Source organism: Anthonomus grandis, chromosome 9, assembly GCF_022605725.1.
Source record: "Anthonomus grandis grandis chromosome 9, icAntGran1.3, whole genome shotgun sequence".
NCBI lineage: Eukaryota > Metazoa > Arthropoda > Insecta > Coleoptera > Curculionidae > Anthonomus > Anthonomus grandis.
In genome coordinates, this window is record NC_065554.1 from 24,811,619 (window position 1) to 24,824,407 (window position 12,789).

The 12,789-nt window shown below is 27.8% G+C and overlaps 1 protein-coding gene across 1 annotated transcript in view; it reads left to right on the forward strand.

The window, feature by feature from the left end:
* The window catches only part of LOC126740368 (homeobox protein cut), a 129,549-nt gene that overhangs the window by 109,707 nt on the left and 7,053 nt on the right, over positions 1 to 12,789 (forward strand). The window contains 3 exon segments of the mRNA XM_050446345.1: positions 12,308 to 12,543; positions 12,545 to 12,648; positions 12,749 to 12,788. Of these exon segments, the coding sequence (XP_050302302.1) occupies positions 12,308 to 12,543; positions 12,545 to 12,648; positions 12,749 to 12,788 (380 nt within the window).

Below are 12,789 nucleotides of genomic sequence, written 5' to 3' on the forward strand. Positions count from 1 at the left end.
GCGGGCGGGAAAACAAAATGATAAACGCGGTCAGTCCGCTGTCAATCCGATTTTATCCGATGGGGGATACAAGGCGAACGATGTTTTTTTTTATTTTTGTTATATTTCGATTGGATATTGCGAAAATATGGAAAATGAGTCCGTCATTTGCAAATGTACGGGATCCATTGATACTAATGCGAAACGGATATTGTTTTTTGCGGAAGAATAGTCGCTACACAAAAACGCATTCTTTCGATTCAATTGGAAATTGTGCATTTCAGATGACCGTGCGCGCAAATGAAAATTGGAAAATTTTTAGGTGACATATTGAATAGATGGGGGGGTTGAGGGCCGAAGGGAATTAAATGCGTGTTTATTTCTCGTTTCGGTACAGTTTATTAATTCCGATTTAATCGCCTACCGAGCGACAGGAAACGTGAATCACACGAAATTATTTTTAAAAATTTCAAATTCACGGTCTACCAGTTTCTTGATTGCTATTTAATTGAATTTATTAGTTTTAATTCTAAGTAGAAAAAGCGGACAGTCGAAAACAATATAAGACGATTTTTTTTACAATAAAATTAATGATGGTGCTCGTATTTGTACGTGACGCAAGGCGGTTTTTTACTTCCTTTGCTCGATTGAAAAAGGTAATTGTGTTATTAAATTGTTGAGTGTGTCGTTCGGTTAATTGGACAGAATAATTCATCAAAAGACTTGCCAAGCAATATTGTATGTTCAAGCAAATATTGAAGAAAGAGGAATTGTTAGTTTACGAGATATACAGGAGTTTTTTTGTGATATTGCAAGAAATTAATTTTTTAACATAAATTTGATATCCATGTATGGAACGCAGTTTTTATTTATACAAACCAATTTTCCGATATACAATTTAATATTTGCCATTGAAGGTCAATCAGCATTTAAATTGAATATTTTTGAAAAATAATCTGTACGTCATTGGTTTTTCTTACCTCTTGGTCTTCTGCATCAAAAAATAAAAACTATTTTTATGGATAACCATAACCCCTTATGTATATTGTTAATTTATTGCATAATTTTACTAAACTGGAAATCTACAATTTAGCAAAAATATTTACAACAGTATTAAATTTATCAAAATACGTATAGGACCTACGTTCATAGTTTTCCTGAATTTTGTCATAACAATAACAGAAAATGCACTCTGTATATACATTTTTAAGATTATTTAGCTTTATATTAATGAAAAAATAATATAGGTGGTATTTTTTAGCTCTCTTATTGCATTCATTTGCATTATTTCTTTCAGGCAATGATAGTAATTTGTAATTTTTTAAATCATTTAAAAGGATTTTGTTTCAAAAATAATCTATAAGTGATTATTTAAATTTTTTTGCTTATGTGTTTATTCCAGGCAGTTAAAGAGCGTTTTAATTTTTTACGAATTTATTTACAAGATTGTTTTAATTAAACTTAAATATCGCAAATCTAGAATTTCGTGATATCGATAATACATTTGCCATGCAGATTTTTTTCCAATTTTAACAAAAGAATTAGTTGTATCGCAGCCTGTGAGTTTGCCATGCAGATGTTTTCCAATATTAAAAAAAGAATTAGTTGTATCACAGCCTGTGAGTGCATGAAAAGCTAGTAATTCATCACATACTGCTTTTCCAAAATGATTCGCTATAAAGTAAATTGGAATAAATCGTTTTTTGTTTGTCGAAGATATGGCGTGTCCCTTTTCCATAATTATTTCCAATGAATTCATTTTGTCTTTATTCCAATAAAAGTAGAGTAACAACACCATCACGTCAGTATCATCCGACTTTACAATGATTTACAACGAAGTATGCTCTTTATATTATTTTTTTTTTAAATCGTATACGTCAAGTAGTTTGCAAGATTTGACAAGGTAATGTTAAAAAATCAATTTTTTGAATTTATGCTGTTTTTTTAGTTTTTTCGCTGTCAAGAATGCCCCGACCAATTGCCAACGTCGCCATAACAATTTTTATATGTAAAATGACCCAATATATCAAACGGTTATAGTCTCAATAAGTTATAAGACGACGACTTTTGAGAGCTTTGCCGCCGGTTTAATAGCTCCTATGTCAACCCTCTTAAATATTCCGTAATATAAGTAAACTTTGGCTAATTCTCCTAAATATTTAAAAAATATTTTTTTGTTTTTCTAGGCAAATATTAAGAGCGTTTTTAATTATTTTTCCATGTAATAAAAGGCAATAGTTCCTACAAATTCTTTATTTGCTTATTTTAAATAGCTGAAGAGCTTTTCAATTTATTTAATTTATTTATTTGTTTCACGCAATATAGGGATTTCTTTAAATTAACTTCTTAATTTTTTTAATTTAATCATCTTTGTATGCCATCGTGTCCAAGGATGCATAGGATTTGGTTTTCAAAAATTCTTAAATTCTTAAATTACTAAAAAAGGCAGTTAAAAAAAATTGTTTTCATGCAATCGTTTTTTGCAGGCACTAAAATATCAAAATTCCTACAAATTCTCTATTTGTGCCATCCAGGCAATAAAAGATCTTTTTGGTTTCTTAGAAAATTGATTTTTTTCTAAGTATTTATTTTCTTTAATATTAAGATTTTTTTTATAAAATTATATTATATAATTTTTTTATAAAATAAGCTTTTTAATTTTTTAGGATAATTAAAAAAAAGTTTTATTTATTATCCTAACTGTAGCACCTTTATTATCCTCCTAAATATAAAAAAAACATCCTTGAAATCCTGATTTTCAAAGATATGTTTTCAATCTCCTAAATCTATAATAAATGTTTTTTTCTTCTTTTAAAACAAATGAATCTTTATTAGAAAAAAACAGAAAATGCTTCAACTGTCTTAAAGAAGAAATTGACTCTAAGTGCCTGGAAAATTCCAGCTGCATAAAATTAAAATAAAAAACGTATTTATTTTAATTATTTAATACTTTACAAATCATTTATCGTTGACAGTAATTACATGTAAAATTACTAACTAACGAAGACAGAAAAACCTAAAATAGCTTAAGTCACATTTAAAGTACAGAAATTCTATTAACTACCTAAAAGACATGCAGAATTAGTGGAAAACACTTAACTGTCCGAAATAAATAAAAAATTACTCTAAATGCTTGAAAACCAAATACCCCAATGCCTGGAAACATTAAAAGATGCCTTGAAAAAATAAATACTGCAACTGCCTGGAAAAAATAAATAATTACATTAAAACTATTTAAAAAGGAATTTTAAAAAAATAAGCAAAACTGTCCAGAAAAAATTAAAAAACCATAGGATAGGAATTTTGGGAGGGGAAACAAAAAAATTAAATATCTGTATTTGTAATAATGCGGCAGTAGGAATAAATTTAATATGAAATCCATCCGATGTACAGGGTTTTTTTCTTTAATTTTTTATTCTTATGACTTATTCTATGATTAGTATCTCAAAATTTATAAATCCTTATATGAGCATTTTTTGTTCCTTCCAGGCAGTTTAAGGCTTTTTTAACTTCTTACGGATTTATTTTTTCATATGGACTATAGCTCCTTTGTTCACTTTTATTTCTTTATTTTTTTTTAATAATTCTTTTAACTTCAAGGATACTTTCCATCTCCTAAATCCTTAAGAATATAAGTTTTTTTTAGGAAGTTGAAGAGCTTGTTAATTTTTTAGGAATTATTTTTTTTCCTTATGAGTTATTCTGTGATTAGAACCAAACCAAAGGTAAAAACACAAAGAAACGGTCTCATTAATAATGGATAATTTCGGTAAGCTACACGTGTTTCGCTCAACATCAGTCATAACTTCTAATGTGATCTGTACAGGTGTAAGTCTAGACCTGATGATACTCCAATAGCGAAGCGAGCGAAACATGTGTGGGTTATGAAAATTATACATATATTTTTAATGAGACCGTCACTTTATGCTATTACCTTTGTTTTGTTTTTTTTTTGTATAGTCTCTTGGAGAACATGAGAGATATGTTTCTATTCTATGATTAGTATCCAAAAATTTATAACCCTTAAATGATAATTGTTTGTTTCTTCCAGGCAGTTGAAACGTTTTTAATTTTTTAGGAATTTCTTTATCTTATTAAAATTATATTTCATATTTGGTTCATGGTAGGTTAAAAATAAAAAATATATCCTTGTACTATTTTATCAAGAATTAAGCAATATATAAATGGTAATTTGTTTCCAGACATTTTAGTTTTTTTTGCGAATGCTTTCCTTAGTCTATGAAGCATAAAAATCGATAAAATATTCTAAAAATATAAAGCAACAAAAATTACATTGTATTGTAAAATGACTAAATATACAAAGGATGTTTGCATGTGTTTCATCGATTATGAGAAGGCCTTCGACAATGTAAAACATGACTTCCTAATATCGGACCTTATAGTAAAGACATTCGATTAATCAGCAATTTGAACCAGAGTAGTTGGATATAAAAAAAGAGTGTAAGACAAGGCTGCGTTTGACATCACCGATGTTCTTCTATATGTACTTCGAAAGAGTGTTTTTTAAGTCGTTTTTAGATAACCCTATAGGTACTAAAGTCAACGGGATACATTAAGATACAGTATGCTAAAATCTTACGTTCTTTTGTACGGTGTAGAGACCTGGACTTAAATAAGTCCCATAAATAAATTGAAAGCATTCGAGACGTGGTATCTGAGAAGAATAGAAGAAGACCCCTTAGAAGTTCTTTAAAAGTACAAATAGAAGATCGTACCTTTTTGAAGTAAAACACGTAGAAAAATATCATACTTAGAACATATTATAAGAGGACAACGCTATGAATTCACTTTTTCCTTCAAGGTAAGATCGAAGGAGGAAAAAGAAGTAACATGCTAAAACTACTCTTTATAGTTAGCTGATTACCCGCTGACACACGCGATTAAACTTTAATTCAACATTATTTTACGCTATAAAATCAGGACTTTATTGCCTTTAAAACCATGTAATCCCCACCTTTTGCTTCTTTATACTGGCCCCTCACATAATAATTACTAAACAATTGACAAAAAAAGAAGCTCTTTTTAACGCTCTTCGTGTTACCGAACAATTAAACGAAGAAACTGCCTTGGGCCATAAAATTATTATTATTTAGGTAAAAGTAGAACACACACGTTAACTGTATCCAAATAATAATAACTTTTAATCCTTAGTTTCGATTTTTCTTAATAATTTCTTAATCGTTAACTGGTTAATTGCCTATCAAACCGATTAGCGTTAGAAGTTTTTCAGAGCACATCAGACGATTAGTTTTAATATCACATCGAGGTATATCGGGGGGGTTCAATAGCATTAAAATCGTTCGGGTTAGCATGATGAACAGAACAATTTCGTGACTCGACTTATTTTACTTCGATTAGAATTATCAAAAAATAGTTAAACTCAATCTTGAATAAAATTCTTGTTTAGACAGCGAACGAGGGCAACTCAAGCTCTGCGTCGTTTTTTTTTTCTTTATAAAATGAACTTTTATGTTAAAAATGTATTTATTTCTTTTTTAGTTTCTCTACGGTTCAGCGATTTGGTTTCCTGTAAAAATTACAAATTATGGATGAAATGGGTGCTATCTTTATCGGAAAAGCATTGGTGCAAATCGTTGACAATTGTATTTATTGTGTGTGTTGGTAAATGGGACGTGTTAGTCTATTTTTATGTATTAATGTGTCACCATTGGTATAAATTTCCGACAATTTTATGAAAAAAAGGAATTATTTTTTTATATAAAAAAAATTTCAACGTAAAAATCGATCCGTTACAATTTCTTAAAAATATATATATTTTTGATTTCTACAGATAATCTTTTTTTAAATATTATGCAGTGGTTATTTGTATATCAATTCTATAAAGCTTTCCAAAATTTTAGTTTTAGACTTAGATTTAGTTTTTAATTTTAGTTTTTTTTTCCTGGCATTTCAAATCCATGAAAAAAATATAGAGTCGACTTGACTAAATTCGACTTGAAACTCTAAGATCAAATAAATTGCTAAAAATTTGCTATGGAAATATTTGAAAAAATAACGTCTTATCATTACTGTTAGGCAGTTCAATTTTTTTTAATTATTTTTGTTTTATTAGGTTTCTCCGAGCACTTAAAATAATGGTTTTTCCTACTATTTAAAGTTGATTTTATTTTTTTGCGACAACAAATATGTGCTCTAAAAAGATCAGATCATTTCTGTGAAAAGAAATGCTTAAAAAATTGAATTTAAAGTCCCAAATATCAATGAACCAAAAGTGAACTTGGTTTATTAAAAATCAAGAAGATATTTTTTTATGGAGTCTTTTTATCAAGGCAATTAAAAAATCTACTTTAGCCAGTCAAAGTTTTTCAATGTTTTCTTTAACAAATCTAATGAAACCAAACAGAACTTCAAATGTAATTCCAGGCACTTAAATAATATATCTTCTATATAAATTAAGTTAAATTTAACTTGTGTCTAATTTTCATTCTATAATTGTATTGGCGTGAAGTTGATTTATACAAAATCCAAAAATGTTATCTATTTTTTTTATTCTAAAGCATTTTTTCTAAGGCCATTGTAAAATTACTTCGAAGGCATAATTTTTTCTTAAAATATACAAAAGCATATGAGAAACATTGACAAATATCAACTGCCTGGAAATACTTGTTCATTTTTTCCAGGCACTTTAACTATGAAAATTAAATATTAAAAAATTTACTTCCAAGAAGTTCGAATCGCTGTTTTTTTCTTTTTAACTGCTTACACGAAAAAATGAGAAACATTGGACGTTTTTGATGTCCTCGAATAAAAACTAAAAAGAAAAAAAAATTGAATAAAACTAAACTTAACGTAATGAATCTGAGTCTAATTTTCAAAGGTCTATGATTGTGTTGAGGTAAACTTGACTTATCCAGAATTCAAAAATGTTTTTTTTTTATTCTGGAACATTATTTTGTAGAAAAATTATTTTCAGGCATATCTCTTTCGTATAAAACAAATAGGAAACATTGACAATTTTCAACTGCCTGGAAATAACAAGCGATTTTTTCCTACTTGAAATAAAGTTTTATTGAACCTAATTTTTACGAAAATAATATGAAGGTGAACTTGTTTTATTAAAAATTTAAAAATATATATTTTTTTAAATTATAAAGTTTAAATTGTTCAATTTTTTATTACCTGCCTATGCGAAAAAATGAGAAACTTACAACTGTCTGGAAGAAAAACGTAAATTAAATTAAATTTAACGATTTTTTCCAGACACTTAAAATAATTTATTTTTATTCCAAGTTTTTCATTGTCTTTTTTTTACTTTTACGTCATTACGTATTTTTAAAATTAAAAAATAAGCTAGACTGTTAAAATGCTTAATTAATTTATACATAAATATTAATAAAAATTCTGCTAATAAGGTAGCAATACTTTATTTACTCTCAAAGTTTTATTTCTATATTATCTTTTCAACAGTTGAAATGCATAATTTAATTGTACGTAATTGTCGTCACTAGTAGTCAGTTGTAGTATTTTTGGCGTAGTTGGCATGGTATCCCATTTGCATCCAAAGGATCTCGTGTTCAAATCCGCTCAATGTCATACAAGTTTTTTATTGTTTTCTGTGAAAATTAAAAATTTTTAACTGCTTGGTAGAGAAATTAAACTTATGCCTGATTTTTTTTTCAGACACTTAAAACATTTTGTTATTTTTTCTTGAAATTCTTTTTTAGAAACATTTAAATTAAAATTAATTGAACCTAATTAAATTTTATTCCAGGCACTTGAAATAATTTGTTTTCTAATTGGTTAAAAGCCTGAAAAGTCCAATTGCAAGAAAATTTTAGGTGTTATCAACAGATCAGGAAAAGTGTTGTCAAACTTGTGAACGTTATCCCTAAACAAATAGGAAATTTTCCAGTTTTTTTTTTGTTAATATGATTTCGTTCTGTGACTGCGAGCTCGTCGGTAATGTTAACAATGATGAGATATAAATTACCGGACCGGAGCCCGTTGCGTTTTTGCGTTATAAAATTGATTATAGGTAATACGGGCGATGATTTTTAAAGCCAATTATAAGCTCGTTAGGGCCGAATCCGATGATGTTTACGAGATTTTAATTGTGAATTTCTGATGGGTCGGCATTACGATCGGGTCGTATAACTTCCCCCCGACGATGATCTTTATCCCATCGCGCATTTTCGAGATGTTTTTTACCTGAGCTTTACCTTTTTTTATGAGTTTCTTGTTTTATATGAAATTCCCTGAGGTTCTCAAATTTATTTGTTATTTTTTTTTAATAAGAAATCTATATCCGATCTAGAACTGTCATGTGGCGCAAATTTATGTGGAGGAAAAATAAATGAGACAAATCGAAAAGATACACTCACGCCCAACAAAAACAATCATCGAAACAATTTTAATGAACAAAATAACTTAGCAACGGTTCAACGCTTGATTCATTGTCTCCCCGAAACGATGAGCCATCGTATGTAGTACGGGTTTTGTCATATTAATTTTGTTAGTTTTTATAATAATAATGATCTTTATTAAGGAAAAAGCTTAACAAATAAATTAAGAGATTAAATTTTTAGTTTTAAAAAATCGGTCTTTTGTGCCTTTTTCCCATGACCGAATACACAATTCAAAGCGAATATTAAAATGTCATTTACGATAATTTGGAGAAACTGTTTTTACCGCTATACATTTTTTTTAGTGTAATTATGGTCGAATTGTTTTATCCCATATTCTATTAGCCTAAAGGTATTTGAATATCCTCTCGGCTAACACGAACATGTTTATTACATTTCTATCACGGATATATTATTATTGTTATGAAATACCTCATATAAATGGGTAAATTTTTAGGTAATTAAAGACACTTGCAGGCAGGTCAATTTTTCAGGCAGCATCAAAATTGTAATTTTTTCTTTAATTAATGAAAAACCTTGATGCGAACAAAGAGCCTAAAAAAATGAAATTGAACTTAATGACGTTGTTTTCAGGAACTTCAATCAATTTATTTTTTTTTCTTGGAAATTCAAGTTTTTCCTTGTTCCAACCCTTTCTAGAGATTGAAACTTTATTAAGAATATTATTTATAAAGGACTGTGTCATGTTATGTAGAACATAAAAAAATCCAATTTATTGAGTAAGCATCTTGTTTTAATTGTTTATAGTTAATATATTTTTTCAAATAATTTTGCCTTTTATTATCAATTTTATTTAATTCCTGAATTATAATTTTTAAAATAGTTATATAATAATATTCTAAATTATTATTATAATGATATAAAGCCTGTGAGTTAAATTGAAATAAAATTGAACTGACCTTGATAACTTTTTTTTCAGTCACTTGAATCAATTTGGTTTTTTTTGGAATTTTAGATTCTTCGTTGTTTTTTCCTAAGACAATAATTACAGCAAATTAAACTATTTTTTTTTTAATTAACTGGACTTAACGACTTTTTCTAGACATTTTATTTTTTGTTTTCATTTTCCAATTTTTTAATTGTTCTCCTTGAATATTGAAAATATTAACTGCCTGTAAAAAAATTTTAAGAAAATTTAATTGAACTTTTCTTCCTACATTTTTTTTATTATTTTTTCTGGAAATTAAAATCTTCAACTGCCTGGAAAAAATATATTAAAAAATAAACTAAATTTAACAATTTTTTCCAGGTAATCAAAGTACTTTGTTTTTTTTTTAGAATTTCAAGTTTTCTCTGAAAATTTAAAATTTTCAACTGCCTGGATGAAAAATTTAAAGAAAATTTAACAGAATTTACCGAATTGCTTGAATAATGGAAAATTTTAAATATGGCAATTTTTAACTGCCTGTAAATTAAATTTAGATAAAATTAAACTACACATAAGAAATTTTTATTCCAGGCATTTAAAACAATTTGTTTTTTTTCTGGACTTTCAAGTTTTTGATTATTTTCTTTAAAATTGTACAATTTTTGAATTCTTAAAAAAAAATTAAATAATAAAGTAAACTGAACTTAACGATTTCTTTCGCAAAGACTTAAGGCAATTTTTTGTATCCCAAAAATTTAAGTTTTTCTTTTTTTCTTTATTGCTTTATTAAAAATGAACTGCTTGCAAAATTAACGAATTCTTTATCTTGTTCCAGGCACTTGAAACAATTTTGTGTTTTGCCTAGTTACCAAATGTAAAAAAAATTAAACTAATCAATTTTTTTCATCATAGTGTTTCAAGCTTGAGTTTTAATTTTCTTATTATTTTCTTTGAAAGTTAAATGAAAAACTTGAAATTGAAGCTCTTGAAAAACTTAAAAAACCATGAAAAAAAAATTGTTTCAATTGCCTGGAAGAAGAATTAAACTGAACATAAGGAAACTTTCTTCCAGGCACTTGAAATAATTTTTTTGCCCTGGAATTTCAAATTTTTCATGTGTATTAAATAAATGCAAAATGTATTAAATAAAATTAGAAATTGAATTTAATGAATATTTTCTACTGGAAACAATTTTTTTTCTTTGCTGAAATATCAAGTTTTTCATTGTTTTCTTTAAAATTGTCAATTGCCTGGAAGAAAAATTAAACTGAACATAAGGAATCTTTCTTCCAGGCAATTGATATAATTTTTTTATATCCTGAAATCTCAAGGTTTTTATTGTTTTCCTTAAAAATTAAAAAAAATATTTTTTTCCTGGAGTTTTAACTTTTTCATTGTTTTCTTTTAAAGATGAATGAAAAACTTAAAATTACTAGGAAAAAAAATTGTTTTAATTGCCTGGAAGAAGAATTAAACTGAACATAAGGAAACTTTATTCCAGGCACCTGAAATATTTTTTTTGTCCTGGAATTTCAAATTTTTCATGTGTATTAAATAAATGCAAAATGTATTAAATAAAATTAAAAATTGAATTTAATGAATATTTTCTTCCAGGCACTGGAAACAATTTTTTTGTTTGCTGAAATATCAAGTTTTTCATTGCTTTCTTTAAAATTGTCAATTGCCTGGAAGAAAAATTAAACTGAACATAAGGAATCTTTCTTGCAGGCAATTAATATAATTTTTTTTGTGTCCTGAAATCTCAAGCTTTTTATTGTTTTCCTTAAAAATTAAAAAAATGGTTTTTTTCCTGGAGTTTTAACTTTTTCATTGTTTTCTTTTAAAGTTGAATGAAAAACTTGAAATAACCAGGAAAAAAAAATGTTTTAATTGCCTGGAATAAGAATTAAACTGAACATAAGGAAACTTTCTTCCAGGCACTTGAAACAATTTTTTTGTCCTGGAATTTCAAAGTTTTTATTTCTGCTCGAATGCAAAATGTATTAATGAAAATTAAAAATTGAATTTAATGAATATTTTTTCCAGGCACTGGAAACAATTTTTTTGTTTGCTGAAATATCAAGTTTTTCATTGTTTTCTTTAAAATTGTCAATTGCCTGGAAGAAAAATTAAACTGAACATAAGGAAACTTTCTTTCAGGCACTTGAAACAATTTTTTTCCAGGAGATTCAAGTTTTTTATTGTTTTCTTTGATTTTTTTTATTTTTAACTATGTGAAACAAAACTTTGAATAAATTTTAACGTAATTGATTTACATTGATATTATAGCCTTAGTATATTTCTTTTTAAATGCAAATAAACATATGCATAAGGTATTTATAGTTTTTTTTCATAATCCAAATTTTATCAAAAATGTTTTGCAAACAATTTTCTAGAAAAAAAAACAAACAATTATTTTTCTTAAAAAAAAAGTAAAATCTTGAATGTTTACAACTACATGAATAAAAATTAGACACCCTTAAACTAATTTTTAGTCATTTTTAACTGTTTTATTTTATTTTAAATTCAAATTTAATATTAGTGTATTTACAAATTATACTGCTTTCGTATTATCTTAATTTCTTTAAACGATCCCTGCTTTCCTTATTAACCCCGCCCAATTTCGTAAAAAACACGCATAAGTCATATATATTCTTAAAGAAAAAAAAGGTTAAAGAGATCCTTAACCTTCTATATATATTCTTTGTTAATCAAAAAGATCAAAAACCCAATATCCGTAAAGAAACCACAAATAAAAAACACTTCGCAAAATAATAACCAAACCTAGGCGTGATTCAAGTAGTTACCGTTCGCGTGTCCAAAAGATCCCTTGCATGTATAAAAACCCGTAAAAAACTTTTATATAATTTTCGGTGATACCGATAAATATCGAAGGAACTCATTAAACTCCCTTTGTAAACTTCATTTAAGAAAATTGCACCCTCATAGCAGAACAACTAAATTACCATCCACACCATACAAAAAAAATGTACTACTTTTAACGAATCAATAATGAAATTAACTAAGACCAATTTTTCCCAAATTATCCTTACAGATAATTTTTCGTCCTCAGGCAAAGACGGATCGATGCCCTTCGGACGACCCGAATCGGACCTCACGGACGAACGGATCGCCCATATTTTAAGTGAGGCAAACCAGTTCACTCACATCAAAACCGAGTGCGACACCCACAGTAACGAAGACTCCAAATCACCACACGGCTGCAGCAGCCCATTCTCCAAAGAATCCTCACTAAGCAAACGCCTTAAGAAGTACGAAAACGACGACATTTCCCAGGAAAAAAGTCGTGAGGATCTACCAAGAGGAACTGGCCAAGCTCATGGGCAGACGCATGGAAGACATTAGGAACCCTAGAGAAGGCGGCTTCCCACAGGGGTGAGTTGCTTTAATACCCTTTAAATTAATACTATTACCAACCTTACGGCAAGAGCAGTGCTAAACTAATATACAGTATGTTTTTCCCACAATTATTCAGCAACATGCCTCTGGATAGATCAGAAGAGATCCGGATGGCTT